General features: G+C 38.3%; 1 protein-coding gene across 1 annotated transcript in view; it reads left to right on the top strand.

Annotated features, from left to right (window-relative positions):
- LOC120413993 (protein couch potato) overlaps positions 1-18,496 on the top strand; it is a 363,237-nt gene that overhangs the window by 43,403 nt on the left and 301,338 nt on the right. Inside the window, exon 2 of the mRNA XM_039575002.2 lies at positions 1,952-2,607. Within this exon, the coding sequence (XP_039430936.1) occupies positions 2,353-2,607 (255 nt within the window). The 5' untranslated portion in view covers positions 1,952-2,352. The remainder of the gene's footprint in view (positions 1-1,951; positions 2,608-18,496) is intronic.

Consider the following 18,496-nt stretch of genomic DNA (forward strand, 5'->3'; position numbering starts at 1 on the left):
AGAAAAACGCGTTTAATGTTTGACCTTGAATAAACAAAAACTAGAGCACACCATGTAAACAATAAGAAATCGTTTTGTTTGGTTGACCATTCTGTGCTTTGTCCTGAAGTTTCGTTGAATTTGGTTGCTGGAGTCCCGAGTTATAAAAACACAGCAAAAAATCCGATGGTAAAATCGCATGCAAAAGCATGCACATCACCTTTGTGAGAAAAAGCATGTAATATTGTATGAGAAAACGTGTACACAAAAAGCATGTACCGAAGAAAAAAAATCAGGTCTGCTCACCCCAAAAATAACATCAATCCGGTGAGATTCATATTCAGATTACTAAGTCCGCGCCCCAACCCACTCGGCTATTTCGCCGCTAAGAAAATAGTTGGATCTGTGACCTACTGTTACATTAGCATTGATCCGACTATTTTCATAGCGGCGAGATAGCCGAGTGGGTTGGGGCGCGGACTTGGTAATCTGAATATGACTCTCGCCGCATTGATTTTATTTTTGGGGTGAGCTGACCTGATTTTTTTTCTTCGGTACATGCTTTTTGTGTACACGTTTTCTCATACAATATTACATGCTTTTTCTCACAAAGGTGATGTGCATGCTTTTGCTTTTACTCAGAATTTTTTTGCTGTGAATGTTTACAGTAGTCGGTCTTGCACGTGTGTCAAACGCGGTCTGAACTGAATCCCTCTGGCCAGTTGTCGCACTTACATCAATTTTCAGGGTGTGTCAAGATAGCACGACAAGATTGAAACTTTTCTTACTTGAAGAGTGACAACATTGCACGGCGTTTTTTCGGATTTTGTTGAATCGTTCAGGATTGAAATCTAATTTCGGGGATCTGTTGTGGTTGAATGGTGAGGCATTGTGAGCTGCACAAAATGGCGTTATTAACTCAATTTGGCATAAAATCGACGTGCGACAAGATAGCACGATCGCTACGAATTGAATTGAAATCCGTCCCCGTGCCTTCCAAGCTGCAATGTTATGGAAAGGTTTGTTAGATAATTTGGAACAGTGTTCTGCCAAATCACCGTGAAAATTACGATACGCGAGATTAAAAAATACTCGCCGAAGTGCCTTCCGAGCAATGATGTTGCAAAAAACGGTTTTGCACAAAGACAAAATGAAGTCAGATTATTCGAATGGATAATATTTCAAGTTCTTCCAAAGCCCAAACTTCCCGACGCGTTGAACCAAGTCGGAATTGTAGCACTTCTCTGTGCTCAGCTATGACCGGGGTGCCGTTGCAATCAATGAATAACGAATGGGCAATCGACACGGAAACCGCACTGTTTGTCCGTAGACCCTGCTGTTCCGTGTGATGAGCCGCGCTTGGTTCACCTGTGATCGCGCAAAAGGTCGCGTTTAATTTCATATTAATGAACAATTTAAAAGCAAATGAATGCATGTTGTGGATGTGCGTGGTGTTGTGTGTTTTTTATGCTCCCGATTTTCAAGCTAAGGTCTGCACTTTTTTCCAAACCGTTAATCAAAAGCTTCGACACAAATGCAACACCAGGAGCTGAGTATGGGCCAGCACCGCGAAACGAAACCTCAGCTGTTTGCGATACATTTTTAATTTTCGGAAAAATTAATTATGCAAGGCACAGATTGAAAACATGCTCGTTCTCTCTCTCTCTCGGCAACTGATTGATGCGTTTTGGGGGTATTTTTATGCATAGTTTAACGAATCAAAGCATGGTTGGGGGCACCTTCAGATGTGTGACTAAGAGTTGCTGACCGTAATGATCAGTGGGATCAGGCACGTAATCGGGGGGTTTTAAGGGATTGATCTAGCCAGGTAGAACCCTCGGTACGGCTCTGAGCACCCCCGATGAACGCAATTAATTATGCAGAGTTCAATCAATGAGCAATAATTGCCGCGCAATTGTTTTTGCCGCAAAATTTAACCCATTTTTTCTCCTCTCTCTCTCTCCCCTTCCAGAATCGACACATGGTGTTCGATTCAATAGTGCGTCCATAAATTCCGTCACCATTTCGTCGACCGTGGTGAAACGCAGGCCAGCGCCGCAAATCACGGTAGCGAGCGCCCCGCAAGTCCTATCGCCGAAGCGACTGTGCACGAACTCGCTGGCCGGTGCCGGTGCGACCATTCCGGCCTTAGGTAGCTGTCTCGTGCCCGCCCATCCACCGGCTTCGGCCGCTGCCGCCGCAGCCGCTCTGTTGCACCACCACAACCAACTGCAACAGCAGCAACAGCAGCAGCAGCAGCAGCAACAACAGTTCCAGCAGCACCACCAGTTGCTGGTAGATTCTGCCAACGCAGCCGCCGCCGCCGCCGCAGCAGTCGCCGTATCGCAAGCCCATCAACAGCAGCAGCAGCCAATGTTCACATCACCAATCGTCGCCCAATCCAATCCGGCTGTCAGTACACAGTCCATCAACGGTTCGCTCAGCGGCGTCGTCAACAGCGTCAACAACAACCACAGCCTCGTCGGCCAGAGCCAGAACAGTCTCGTCGGTGCGCCCGGCAGCCAGGTCAACAAAATGGACACCTCGATGGGACAGATGACACCGATGGCACCGTTGGCGCTGTCGCAGAGCATGGACTCGGTCAACACGGCCAGCAACGAAGAAGAGGTGAGTGTTTTGCTTTGTTCATGACACCCGCGAAAATGTTAAAGCACGGGGGACTAAATAGGACAAATGGGGTTGGATTGATGGGTCGGTGTCATCAATCTGGTCGCACTGGACTTTGTTAATAGAGGGGAATCTTGGTGGTTGAGTTGGTCAGGATTTGGCATTTGAGTCTATCGATGACATTGTGGGTCGTAGAAAGATGCAGAGGAAACACGTAGTGATTGGTCTTTCCTGCAATTCGTTTTTCTGAAAAATTACCCATTCTTAATTCATGGGTTAGTAACCTAGAGATCCTAAATAGGGAGACTGGTCGAAGTGAATTTGACGTACCCTAACAGACACGAGTATGACGTATCCAAACGAGGATTTGCCTTTACGCCCAGCAAAACTTATCAGTGTTGCCAAGCTCAAAACATACATTGCCAGATCGATTCAGCAAACTTAGACCAGTCTCCCTATTTAGGGTCTCTATAGTAACCGTCATCTGGGATGATTTATGGTGAGGGTTAACCTTTTTTAAAAAATATGGTGGAAAATTATTAGGTACCGTCGTCAGGGGTGACATTGGATCTGAAGGATGAGATTGGGTCATACAAATTTCAGCATTTTTGTATGACCAAATCTCACCCCCAGATCCAAAATCACCCCTGATGACGGTAGTCCATTTTTTTTCGATGTTTATTTTACAGAACCCCATTTCAAAAATACATCGATAGAAAGGCCAAGAATATAAATATAAAATATAATTGCATTTAATGCGTTAAGAGGCCATAACTTGAAATTTGAAGAAAATATACATATTTTAAACTATTTAATAATGAAAAGGCTATTTTAGACATAAGTAATTCTTTGACAACTCACACGCAATCGGGAAAAGTTGCTCCGACCCCTCTTCGATTTGCGTGAAACTTTGAAAAGACATGTTTTTCAATAAGGTCGTTGAAAATATTTTTCAAAGTTTTTGCCCCCCCCCCACCCTTCCCTTCCCTTCCAAATTTGTCCGAAAAATAAATTTTCAAATGTATCAGTAACAATAAAATTTTAACAACTAACAAATTTATTGAAAACCCAAATCGAAAATACAGTTTTATTTCAACGATTATGACCAGCGTGAAATTATTATTTTGTTTTATATTGCCAATTTATGAAAAAAATCGAGCGAACGTTTTGCAATAGTTTTTTGTAGTTTATATTTTAAATTTATTTAATATTTGCAAATATTTTTATAAATTTTTGATTCACGTTAAACAAATGGATAAATAATAACAATTTTCATTGGGCCTTTAAAAAAAACTCGCATGAAATTAGAGGTAAAGCATAAGTTCTTTTTAAAGCTGGCAATCAATCTTGATCAATCTGCAATAATTTTCGAATTGAATATCAAAACTTAAGAAATTAAGAAAACTTCATAAAAATATATTTTACACCAATTTTTAGATATTTTGTTTTGCTGTTTTTATCGGATTTATGTGGCTATATCTTGAAAATGGTGCATTTTTGAATAAAATCTGTACTTTTTAATTGCAAATACAAATAAAATACTGGTGTAATTTTTTTAAAGGAAACTTTATTTTTTCCAAAAGCCAAAAGTTGTGGGAATTTAATCTTTAAAACAAATCTTAAAGATTAAAAAAAATACTGAAACTGGGAAATATTTTTCAAGCGAAAAAATAAATACTTAAAAATAGGCATTTTTCTATGTAGGTACTTAGGCAGTTGCAAATCACGGGGATGCTTCGGCTGTCATCTGCACACAATGTCACTGAAGCCTAAAAAGTACCAAAGGTGTCTAGTGTCAAAATTATGGGGAGTAGCATGACGAAAAGGGCGCAAAATCGAAAGGACGAAAATATTTTTTTTCTTTATTTTTGTTTCGTTTGTTAAAATGAAATTAAATGTGTACTATTATCCGGGGCAAATCGAGACACATGGGGTGAATTGAGAAGTGATTTTAGCAATGTTTTTGCACAATATATTTTTTAATTTGTTTCAGTAGGAATAGACACAGAAAAACAAAATTAGTTCCTAAATTTGAACTTTTATGTCTAAAAACAGCTGTTCTGGCTTTCTTGTCGAAAATTTACCAACACATTCAAACCACGGGGTACCATAGAAGTTGGTTTGTTTGACTCAAAAACATGCTTTTTTGCAAAGCCCCACAACGTGAGCCTGGTGAACGGCTCGAGCGGTTTAGGCTTTCAGGATTTTTGTGATATTTACTTGTAGAGTCAAAACAGATCAGTAAACTTCACTTATCTGTATATTACACTTTTTGAAGATTACATTTTTGCGGTAACACTTTCAACTGTTACGCGCACGATCACATCACTCAACTTTTTGTTGCTAATTTCATTAAGACCTTCGTCGAGCCAATTCTCTACGTTGAAGCCAGACTTGTCCTCCAGACCTCTTCGCCGAGCCATGCCAGACCCCGAACTCCTAAGTTGACTCTTCTCAATCGGCTAAGTCCCGGCGGACTTTTCACGGCGGCTAAGTCCCGGCGGACTGCTCAATCGGCTAAGTCGCGGCTGACTTCTCAATCAGCTAAGTCCCGGCGGACTGCGGCCTCCACCGCTAAGTCCGGCTGGACTGGGGCCTCTGCTACTGGTGGCTGCTGGCGGGTCTGGCTGGTCTGGGGCGTCTTCTGGAACTGGAACTGGACTGGAACAAGAACTGGAACTAACTGCCCTCCTCAAGAATTTTGGGTTTTTATAGTCAGTCCCCGAAAACTCTACTAAATTTTGTTCTGCTAAAAGTGGTCCGTATCGATGAGAAGCATCGATGAACCTCATGAATTAAATTATGCAGACCTCTGCAATTCTTCATGACTTTCCGTATGGTGTCGTGAGTACACCTCAAAATCGGAAGTCATGAGTTCGAACCCTTGTCGTGAAACTTTAAATTATGTTATTGGAATATCAAAATTATGTTCCTCAAACATTCTCAAAAATGTAAGTCAATAATGAGAAGGTCGAATTCTCCTTTGAACAAACATGCCAATGAATTTGGTTAAGCCACACCCTCAATTTCCCCTGTCGAATAACATCGCACATTCATAATTGAAAGCTTAACCATTTTTTTGATTGCCTAACAATTGGCGAAATTTAATAAAGGGCTTTTCAGGTGAGGATGACTCATGATCCACACCTGTACATAAGCTTAATTATTCGTCGCGCAACGCGAGTCGACGGGTAACATTATTTATGCTTGCGTAAGCGCGCATGGTCAGAACGGTGGTGAGGTTCGAAAAATTGACAAATTTAATGATTTAAATTTGAGGTCGCTGCACTGGGCTATGCCCTGTTCGTGGACTCGCTCTTAAGGTTTCCCAACAACATGGTTGAGCTCAACCGCCTCAAATTGTTGATTTAAATTAACATTATGATGATCTGTAAGTTCATTGGCCAAATAAGAATTTGCGGAAGACATTTCAGAGGATTTGAAAAAGACACCTGCTGGGAAGCTTTGCCTGAGACCTGATGCTAAACATATATTGTTGTTGGCGGCATTTATGGTTTATTTTAATGAAAAGAATCAATATGAGCAGCTACAGGATTATTTTCCAAAAAATTAAATAAGACTTATTATATTTTGATTTGTGACCCTCTGAAATGTTATTCCCGAAAAAGCGCCACCAAACATTTGGTGGCGGCTTAAGCAAGCTACGTCAGTATCACGGGCCTGTTGCAAATATTTTGAAAGTTTATGTTCATAGAATATGTAAGTTCCATTTTTTTATCGACAGATCTCCAAACTGCAAGGAACTTTCTATGGGTGAATCAATGATACAAAAAGCTTTTTCGGTCATAGAAATGGTCCCACAGGTTTTTTTCATGCTAACGAAGATGCCTGGTACCAAGCAAAAATTTAACAAATTGATTAAAAACTACTATTTTTAAAAGTTTTTAAAACTACTATTTATTAAAGTTTTTAGGGTAGTTAAAGGTAAGAGAAATGCAAAATATTTAAAATACGATGTATAATAAGGTTTATTCACAAATAGTTCAATTTTTTTGAGCCAACATGCGTGAAACACAACTTTCTACGTGTAAATCTTCCATGGGTCATCTCAATTCATTATATGTTGCTTCTGCCATACCGTGATTAGGCCAAATAAAAAATACTAATAAAATACATTTCTAGAACTCAGGAAGAATTGAACAATATTGAACAAAAAATGAGATTATTTTTATCAAACAATAACTTAATATTTACAATTTTGTCATCATAAGTGAAAAGTAGTAATTTAATGAAGAAAACATTGAACGATGAATCTTCTGAATGAAATACATTGCATTCTATGCTCTAACGTTTGTAGTTTTGATACAAAATTCATATTGATTACTGTGACTGTTAAATTAAACCCTAGAATCTATTTTTACACCATCATATTATTTGACAACCAGAACTCTATCAATGCCATTTTAGATTAATTATTTCCCCACACTTATCACTTTTAATTATTTTATAATCCAAATTATAAAACTTCAAAATGTTTACAAAACATCACCATCCTCTAACACGTTTTCAATCTCAAATGATGTCCGCATCGATATCTCAATTTCCCGATAATCTCGTCGTCGTCGTGCAAATATGTATCGCGCCAATAAAAGCACTCCCATTCGCAATTCATGTCGCGTTTTAGTAAACATGGACCCGGCTCGGCTGAGTGTTTTTCGCACGTTTTCCAGCTGTCATCGGTGGTGCGTGCGTGCGTGCCGCAGCCGTGCATCAAATGCGTTACGAGATCGCTCGCGACAATTATTTGGATCGGCGCAAATAAAAAGCAAATATTGCACGGCCATCCCGAAAATGGCTGTATATTCTGCACGTTTCAATAAATTCAATATTTATTATCGTAACATAAAATTACTCGCACACACGCACATGTCTACACACATGCCAGTTTTATTGGAACGATAGACGACTTTGGGGGGGACACTGTCGAAAATAAAAAGTAATTCTACATGGGTTTCCATGTAAAATCACATGAACTTGAAAATCTTCAAACTTCAAGCGAATTTCCTCTGATATTGCAACTTGTAAATTTACGTCAATGTCAAGAAAAACCTCAATTTTAACAACTGTGCCCTCACTGGGATTCCCGTCCCAAGTCACATGGCACAGATGCACCGGATACCTCCGGAGTGCGCCCGTCAACGCACGAAAAGTGCGTGTTCGTTTAAATTTTCAAACACTTGCCATCCCTAGGTACACAAACGCACACCCGCACGGCAATTACCTGGCGCCGTGGCGTCCTCCCCCATTCCTCATCGAACTTCGACCCGATCGTCGTCGGTGAGTGGTGGTGGGTGGAAAACTGTTTTTGCTTTTATCGGTGCATGTTTACACTTGGCTCCCACCAAACTCCCACGTGGGTGGGTGAGAGTAAGTGTGTGCGTTTGCAGACACACAAAAGCACACACAGTTACGAAGTATGTAGATTCCACTTGGGATGTTTCACCGTTGATGATGTTTAGACGAATGGTAAGTGATATTGGAAGGAGCCGTTCAGTGTTTATTGATACCATTTGCAGTGTTATTGGCAGCGGAAAAGACAACGACGGCAACCTTGTGTGCAGAGTTCATGGTTTATGCAGATATCGTCGTTGTCGTGCTATTTTGTCGCACGTGAATTTTGGACCAAATCGAGTTAAGAACGCCATTTTGTGCAGCTCACAATGCGTCATTTTTTTTATTTTCACAGATCCCCAAAATTTGATTTTAATCCTGAGATATTTAAAAAAAAAACTAAAAAGCTCCATGCGTTGTTGTCACTTTTCATCTGGAAAATGTTTCAGTCTTGTCGTGCTATCTTGATACACCCTAAAAATTTCTGAAAGAACGACAACTGGCCAAAAGGAATTCATGTCAGAACGCGTTTGACACACGTTCTTGCCCGTCTACTGTAAACATTTGTAACTATAGCTCGAAACTTCGGCAACCAAATAAAACGTGTTTGTTATTGTTTACATTTCGTACTCTAGTTGTTGTTTACTCAAGGTCAAACATAAACACGCGCTTTTCTCAGAACGTCAAAAAGCGACGTGCGACAAGTTAGCGCGACAACGTTGAAATGTTGTGTAAAGGTGGTAAATCTGGCCAATTATCAAATCTATGTTTGATTTGAATTCAAATTATGGTTATATTTTTATTGGAATGCCCAGAAGTTTCATTTGTGGACATTGAAATTCAGATCAATAGTTGATGAATTATAAACATTTTTGTATGGAAACCCAAGTAACATTTTTTCCAGGAGTTCTACAAGAGCTCTTCAAGATAGCTATAGCATAGCAGTTTGGACCGCGGTAGGATAAAATTCTCTTCAAAACTTCTTCAGGAGTTTGGAATAGTACTTGAAGAGAGTTTTATCCTACCGCAGTTCAAACTGCTATGCTGTAGCTATCTTGAAGAGCTCTTGTAGAACTCCTGGAAAAAAATGTTACTTGGGAAGCTATCAAATTTGCATGGAAACTCTTTCTTTTTTTCATTGATTAGGGGTTAGTCAGTTTTTGCGGAAATCCGTGAATTTTTTTTTTTTTTTTGTAGAATTTATCAATCCTCCTAAATTTTTTTTTTTATAAATGTCAACATTCAACAATTATTTCATCCACAATGCATTTTGATATTAATTATCCTTCGGGAAGTCGCGCAAAAAAAAACTACAAGAGCAGTCGCGTGGTGTACTTTGTGCACCTGTCCGAAATTTTGAAATAAATCGAATATAATTCCAAATAGGAAGAAACAATGTTCTACAAAGTTGTTAATTTCACCAACAAGAATGTCATCAGATATCTAACCACCGTCCGGAATAAACCGGGGGGCCCCGGGGATGTTCCGAAGAGGGGACATTTCCGAAATTCCGGTCCGCAAGGCATGATGGGTGTCAAACTTTATAATTTTCAACGGCAAACCTCAATATGAACATTTAAAGTGTCAGAGATGATCTTGCCACCATCCTGATTAACCCGGTGGCCTTGGGGATGTTCCGAAGAGGGGACATTTCCGGAAATCCGGTCCGCAAGGCATGATGGTTGAAAAACATTATCTCTTTTGAATTTGTCACATTATGCTAGATTGTTATCAAAAAAGCAAATATTGAATTTTCAATGTTTAAAAAAAATAACTCTAGATTTTCATATTTCTTCGATTATTATTATTTTTGGCTCATCGGAATGGTTTGATTACCAATGCATTGACAATAAAAGCGGATATATCTACAATTAAATTGCGTACCTTCACCTGCGAAGAATCAGAAAAGGGACAGCTTTTGGGTCTTCAAATTTGGAAATCGATGGACTAAATTTGATGATCTGTGTCTGTTCTAAATTAAACTGATCAAAAATATAAAAATACTGTTCCACAATATGGCTAACACAGGTGTTCCGAACCAGATGACAATATAAGATACACATCTAGAGGGTGATGATTGTAGAGAATTTTGTTTCCCAGGAATCGAGAGTTGATTTTTGCTATTTTCCGGGATTTTTTTTATGTTTGAAATTCTGCGTTCTCGTTGTAAACAAAAACTTGTTAGAAAATTTTAATCCGAATGTAAAAAAAAATCTTAAATATGATTCCCTAAGATGATAAATAATGGCCCAAAGCAACATTTTGAGTACTATTTTTCTTCGCTAGGAAAACTTTAAATTTTACGTGAATAAGTATTTACAATACTTACGGAAAATTAAATATACACTAATTATCTTAACATTACACAGAATTCAAATATATTTTTTAATCGTAATTAATTTAGACGTCAATGTAAAGTATAAAATGATTTATGGCCTTACTTACATACTTTATCTACTTTAGATTTTTCAAATCTGGACTGGATATGAAAATGATTTTTTATGGAAAACTCTAGGGTCCCCAACTTAGTAGTCATGTCTTCATCTACAGTAATTGGCATTTTCAACAAGTTTTATTTTACTTTTTCTGAATCACCAAATTAATGAAGTATTTATACAATCGAACATCAATATAGCTAAATATTTTCCTCTTTATAGCATAGGGCAGCGAATGACCAAGAAGGTTAAATAAGTCAGAAATAACTGAATTAACAACAACAATAATCTGTATCTGATCTAATCTAATCTAACCAGACCCTAACGCAGCCAATCTTTCGAAGAGTTCCTGGAGAGTGCCTTAGGTCAGATTACGCCTTGCTCTCTTCTTGTCATTTATTAACATTTGTAGTGCGCCATTGCATTAGAATGCATTGAAACATCACAAGCGTAAAAGCGGCCAGGCCTACTGCGTAAAGTCGTATCGCAGAGATATGATTCGTTGAAGTGGGTTGAGTTTGAGCACGGAGTGTTCGAACAACAACACAATTCTGAATCGACAGGGGAAGGAAGAAGCGTGGGGACACACCACCATAGACTCTATTTGCCGTGGTTATAGCGCCACAACGCGCTCTCTGTAACAGTATTCCAAATTCCAGTCAAAGCTCACCTAGTAGTCATGGCCTAGTGGTTAGCATTTTTGCTTACGAATTCAAAGGACGACGGATCGAACCCCGCTTCGAGCGACTTTGATTTTTCGTTCATATTCATCATTTCAAATTTTTGTGTTTTGTGTGTTCGGAGCAGATGGGAATCGAACCCAGAACCATTCGCTTTCAAAGCGAACACCATAATCAGTCACCCACGGCCGCTCCTAACAACAACAATAATCTGTATACAATATAAGTAACCTAGTGCTTCTGATTGGCTATATAATATTTTTCTTCAATATTTATAAGTATCAAAATTCCCGGGAGTTTCGATCAAATTTCCCGGGAATCGAGATTTCCAAAAATATCCAATTTGCAGGAATATTTTTCAAGTAATATTACTCAAAAAAGAGGTTATATTTAACCAACCAAATTTTTATCTTTCCAAAATTTAACATTTTTTTGCTGTGTACTGATCACGATGTTCACTTTGATTTTTATTTTGATATTTGGAAATTTTACAAAAATGCATATTATCCCTGACACTTTAAATGTTCATATTGAGGTTTGCCGTTGAAAATTATGAAGTTTGACACCCATTATGCCTTGCGGACCGGATTTCCGGAAATGTCCCCTCTTCGGAACATCCCCGGGGCCACCGAGTTAATCCGGATGGTGGCAAGGTCATCTGTGACACTTTAAATGTTTATATTGAGATTTGCCGTTGAAAATTATGAAGTTTGACACCCATCATGGCTTGTGGACCGGATTTCCGGAAATGTCCCCTCTTCTGAACATCCCCGGGGCCACCGGGTTAATCCGGATGGTGGCAAGGTCATCTGTGACACTTTAAATGTTCATATTGAGATTTGCCGTTGAAAATTATGAAGTTTGACACCCAACATGGCTTGTGGACCGGATTTCCCGAAATGTCCTCTCTTCGGAACATCCTTAGGGCCACCGGGTTAATCCGGATGGTAACAAGATCATCTCTGACACTTGAAATGCTCATATTGAGATTTGCCGTTGAAAATTATGATGTTTGACACCCATCATGCCTTGCGGACCGGAATTTCGGAAATGTCCTCTCTTCGGAACATCCCCGGGGCCACCGGGTTAATCCGGATGGTGGCAAGATCATCTCTGACACTTTAAATGTTCATATTAAGGTTTGCCGTTGAAAATTATGAAGTTTGACACCCATCATAGCTTGTGGACCAGATTTCCGGAAATGTCCTCTCTTCGGATCATCCCCGGGGCCACCGGGTTAATCCGGATGGTGGCAAGATCACCTGTGACACTTTAAATATTCATATTGAGATTTGCTGTTAAAAATTATGAAGTTTGACACCCATTATGCCTTGCGGACCGGATTTCCGGAAATGTCCCCTCTTCGGAACATCCCCGGGGCCACCGGGTTAATCCGGATGGTGGCAAGATTATCTGTGACACTTTACATGTTCATATTGAGGTTTGCCGTTGAAAATTATGAAGTTTGACACCCATCATGCCTTGCGGACTGGAATTTTGGAAATGTCCTCTCTTCGGAACATCCCCGGGGCCACCGGGTTAATCCGGATGGTGGCAAGATCATCTGTGACACTTTAAATGTTCATATTGAGATTTGCCGTTGAAAATTATGAAGTTTGACACCCATTATGCCTTGCGGACCGGATTTCCGGAAATGTCCCCTCTTCGGAACATCCCCAGGGCTACCGGGTTAATCCGGATGGTGGCAAGATCATCTCTGACACTTTACATGTTCATATTGAGTTTTGCCGTTGAAAATTATGAAGTTTGACACCCATCATGCCTTGCGGACCGGAATTTTGGAAATGTCCTCTCTTCGGAACATCCCCGGGGCCACCGGGTTAACCCGGATGGTGACAAGATCATCTCTGACACTTTAAATGTTCATATTGAGGTTTGCCGTTGAAAATTATGAAGTTTGACACCAATTATGCCTTGCGGACCGGATTTCCGGAAATGTCCCCTCTTCGGAACATCCCCAAGGGCCACCGGACCACACTCAGATCCCATATATGCATTGGGTCGTTATAAGAGGCCCCCTGAATACAATGCAACAGTGTTGGGGTCAATTTATCCAGATTGAGACTCATAAAAACAATGTGTAACTTCCGGTATTCATTCCACCAAAAAAAAATACTTACACGAGCAGTCGCGCTGGTGTACTTTGTGCACCAACTCAAAAACGCTATTTTAAAAAATATATTAAAAATAGTTTTAACTATACAATGTCTTAGGTCAACTTGTTTCAGTAAGTAAAAAGGTTTATCTTGAGCATATATCAAGGCTACGGCTTGATTATTTCATGAAAAACAATTGTTTTTCGATGTTTCCCAAATCTGGTGCACAAAGTACACTAGCGCGACTTCCCGAAGGTTATATGTTAAGTTTATACTGATGTTTTAATTGAAATGCTGTGTATTTGATGAATTGAAAGAAAAACATACATTGAAACAAAATTGTTACAAGATTTACCAAGAAACGTCTGATATAAATACTAGAAGGAAGTACATAAAAAAGTAAAATAAAATAAAATAAATTAGATTAAATAATAAACAAGAAGTCCAATCAATTGAAAACAAGCTAAAAGCATAATTTTGCATTTATAATCATGTTTTACATGTTTTATTTTGTTCTAAATGAAAAAAATACCTTTCTGGGATGATATTTTTTCATTTAGTAACGAAAAAAAAGAATAAAGTCGGGGCAACTTTTTTCTGATTTCATGTGAGTTGGCGGAGAATTACCCAGCTAAGGTTTGTAAAATTTTCCGATCCATCTGTCAAGTATATTATAAAACACAATGTCAAGGCTTATTTTTATAAGGTTTAAGAATACTAAATACGAACTTTTCTTGCCGAATTTTTCTTGCCGAATCGATAAAAAAATCCTAAATTATAAAATACAAAAAATATTACTGTTTGAAGTCACCGAGAACTGCTAATTGTCAAATGATTAGGCCATTTTAGCGCTGCAATCGATGAATGCTTTTATCAAAACTCGATAATATTTATGATTTTTTTCTGGGTTGGAATATGGTTTGGTATACAATCTTAAACTTTTTATGCTTACTAGTTCGTTTTATTAAATCTGCTTTGAGTAAAGAATGCAAAGAATTAATTAGACGGATTTTAATGAAACAACTCAAACATAATTTCAACTGTTTCCACATATTTTTCCGTTATTTATCATAAAGCACTTGACGCAGGATTGATCCATAAAATTGTAGTTTTCCACACCGTCAAACAAAATAATGGTTTCATATTAACTATTTATGCTCAAGAATAGTTAACGTTCCCGGGAATAAAAAACCTACCACGTACCAATTTACCTGTCAAACTATACGTACAGGGAGAGGAAAATGAATACTCCCACAATAAGGCCATAATTGTGCCAAATGAATAATGAATGACCCATTCTAACTATGTTGTCCACCCCCACACCCAGTGGAGGAGGAGGGAGGGGGCCCTCTCCAGTGTATTTGTGTGAACAAGTGCCTGAATTCTAAATCAACGATGACGAGGGGGGGGGAGCCATTCCCGATTCTCTGACATCATCAGGCAGGGACGAAAAACAGGAGAGGAGGAATCGTTACTTCTTTTTGCCTCTGTTTGTTTGCTAGAATTTTTTTGTCGTGAGTACTTTTTTGTGCGTTTGTCGGGGGCGTACGGCGGTGGCACGTGTTCTCTTTCTCGCTCTGAACGATTCATGATGAAGTACGGAGCAGCAGTCCGCTCGATGAGCCGGGAACACAGTGGAGTCCATTCACCACGAGTCCAAGTCTGGCCGACGCTACTTGTTTGTGCATATGTTGTTAATTATTTGATACATGTTTAATGATGACGTTTTATGTGGGACTTGGGGCGTCCCCGGTCTAATGTTGGACGGTTCTTGATCCGTGTACTGATAGGCAATCGACATACAGCTTGTCGTAAGACGGAGACCATCTGATGGAATACACAGTAGCATGAATGGTGCAGATGTGCTTGAAGTCTTTAGGGATGTCAAGTTGTTGCAAAAATCAATATAACCATAGATCATGACATTAAAAGGTATTCCACTGGAATATCTAGAGACTAACAATGTTTGATTGAAAAATAAACCTTGAACAACCCAACAACTATCAAACCCGTGACGACTTGGGATGCTCCAGAAGAAAACGCTCCGTTAGGTTTCAGTGAGTTGGACTTTGCTCTGGTTAGATTACTACTTTAGCATATTAGTACCCACATTTACCATTCATTTAGCTTCCAATGAAGGATAGATGGAGTTCGCAGCGCACCCAAACTTAGATATTCGCAGTTTTATTCGTTTTACAAACAATAAATTGGAAATTCGAAATTATTTGGATTCTTTACTGAAGATTGAATTAAATTGAACTAGACCAAAAATCTGAAAGCAAATCCTGTTTTTCCAATCCCATTTTTTCAATCAATTGTTCGAATTGATTTAACTCCAACAATCCAGGTAATTCTGGCTGGTGCTCCCTTTCCAACCAAATCATTCGGCTAATGAATATTTTGGCCGCTGAAAAGCCTCGCTGTAAATTGTTGACATATTATTCAGCTCGACCTGCAATCCAACGGTATTAATTATTTCGCATTATGGTCTTTAAACCGGAGGCTTAAATTATTCCTGATTTAAACCCGTTTGTTGACTGATGCTACTGCTGCTGCTGGTTCGATTCGCTGTAATTGCTCAACGGATTATCGAACGGCTCCCATCTAGATTAATTCCCCTCCCAATCAAGCTGACGTGTTCCACGGAATGTTGGCAGAACTTCTATTGACGGACACACAGTCAGTCTCGATGGACCACGGCAAAATCAGCGTCAGTGTCGCACATCGGTATTAATTATGGAGGTTTTAGAAACGGTTCCAATTTGTTTACCAACCCGGATTAGTGTGTGAGCGTTCGGCGAGGATGACGACGTGGTAACGCTGTTCCGTCATCACTACAGTGCGGACTCGGACTAGACCAAGCCAGACGACATTGAACGATAGTTTTCGATGGCCAAGCGTGGTGACGGCCACGACAGGTCTGGGACGGCAGGGATGCCATTTTTATTGATTTCGTTGAAATTTGAGGTTGAATTTTCGCTCTTGCAATATAAACTCTAAATTTTCAATTGATTACTGAGCACTTTTTTCATTGAACTATTGAAACTTTTGGTTTTTGTATGGTTTGGAAAGTTTATATTCTTCCAAATCATAAAAAAATCAAGAGTTTAAATATTTCAATGAAAAAAGTGCTCAGAAAACATTCAGAACATCTTATTTTCTAAGAAGTCATTATCAAAAAAGATTTCTTCAAAATTCTATAGAGTTTTTTGAAAGCGATTAACCTGATTTTGATTTTTGATAAAAAAGCTCCTTCAAAAATAAGCAATGTTTAGATTTTTTTTTTGTATTTCTTGATAAGGCTGACCTAAGTAAAATCAGTATCTTAATTATAAACTTTCTTATCGATTTGGTGTCTTCGGTAAGGTGTAATTTTCATAAAAATTGCTTCACCCAATGAAGAACTCGTTTTTACGAGTATCTTTGCCAAATAACTTTCGGTGGAAATAATCGTCATCGCATATTTTGGTTAATTTTCTCGGCCTTCCAATGCTTTAGACCGAGCCACGTAGCCTAGTAGTAACGCTCCCGCCTAGTAAGCGGTAGATCGGGGTTCAAATCCCGGCTCGGACCAACACAACTTGTGATCGTTTCTCTTCTGGATTCGATTGCTTAGTAAAGGAAAGGTAGTGTATCGTCACAAACTGGACCTTATCAAGACACCTTAGGAAGGCGACCTAAGAAATGTTAACATTTACCTTAACATGTTAACATTTAGTTGATAATGAAATTGCCACTGAATACACTTTGTATTAAATGCCGGCCCGATACTCTTCAAGGGTGTTCCCCTCAGGAACTGGGAAAGATTTACTTTTCCAATGCTTTAAATCGAAATAATCGATCGATTTATGAGATATCGAATTTTTATATTTTGTTTTCATAATTCCTATTTTTTTTAAAGGGGAAATTTTAAAAAAGATTTCAAGAATCTCTCAAATGCAGTATATTATGTGTTGATTACACATTTAAATGTGCAAAATAACACCAGAAACATGTTTCTATAAAGTTGCGTATCGTTTTAATATTCAAAAGTAAGTTTTCTCTGAGTTTTCTCTTTATATTGTTATATAATTAATTTAACAATACTCTTAATTAAACAGACTGCATGCATTAAGGGGTTACATACATGTAGAAAATCACAAAATTTCATATTACAGAAAATTTATTGAATCAACTTAAATGATGATTTCTATCACTCCTGAAACTTTCATGAAGATATAACATGATTAAACTGAGCTAGAGACGATTTTCAGCTCAACATTTTGCCGTGCGCAAAGGGGGCTGTCAAACTTTCTGAGCGTTTTTCTCGAAACACCGAGTTGATTTACGTGTGCCACGATATCTCGAGATGGGATGGACCAAATTGGCTGAAAATCAGGGTGAATACTCTCAAGAACTATCCCGTGTGCATGACGAAGCCCGATTTTGAAATTTTGCTTTTTAATAAAATAAAAAAATCAAAAACTGACGATTTTTTATATGAAAAACACAAAAATATTTTTATCTTTTTTTAAAATAAGTTTTTTGAAAATCGGCCTTCGTCATGCACACAAGACCGGTTTAAAGAGGCTTCACCAAAATTTTTAGCAGATTTGGTCAAGACAGGGTTGAGATATCGTGGCACCCGTTTTTTGAAACTGCTAACTTCAAATAGATATATCTCGGCAATGATACAACCAAATGACTTCAAAATTGTTTTGATAATAGATGAAAATGTATATTTTAATTCCCTGAAAACAGATTTTAAATAAAGTTTAGTTTGTGCTCACACCAGCCTCTGACTTTTCTGTCGATTTACATGTATGTAACCCCTTAAGTCATGGAAGATAAAATATGTTTTTTAAATCAGTAATCAAATATGGATAATATTTTCCAACATTGCGAAAAAGTCGTGTTATTTCCTAATTTTTCGAACAAATACATTCTTTTTTTTCGATTTTCTTTTACTTTTCCTTTGTCATTATCATAACTTTTGTTGTACAAAGAACTTTTTTTTTCTCAGTAAAAAATATCATGGTAATAGGTACATCTTTTATGTCAGAAAAATGTGTAAATCATTGACTATTCCAGTGTTTTGCCAATTTTTCAGTCTAAAAGGCAGCCATCTTCATATTTTTTATCTTCCAAATTAACACAATATTTACTGTAATAGTAAATTTTTCGTTTATTTGTGTCATATTTTGCAACAGAATGATACCAATAAAATCTTTTAAATTATTAGAAAAAGCTGCCATTACTGCCAAAGTTACATAAAACAATCAAACTTCAAAACCTAAAATTTTAAGAATTCTTCTTTCCAATGCTT

The sequence above is a fragment of the Culex pipiens genome, chromosome 3 (assembly GCF_016801865.2).
Source record: "Culex pipiens pallens isolate TS chromosome 3, TS_CPP_V2, whole genome shotgun sequence".
Classification (NCBI taxonomy): Eukaryota; Metazoa; Arthropoda; class Insecta; order Diptera; family Culicidae; genus Culex; species Culex pipiens.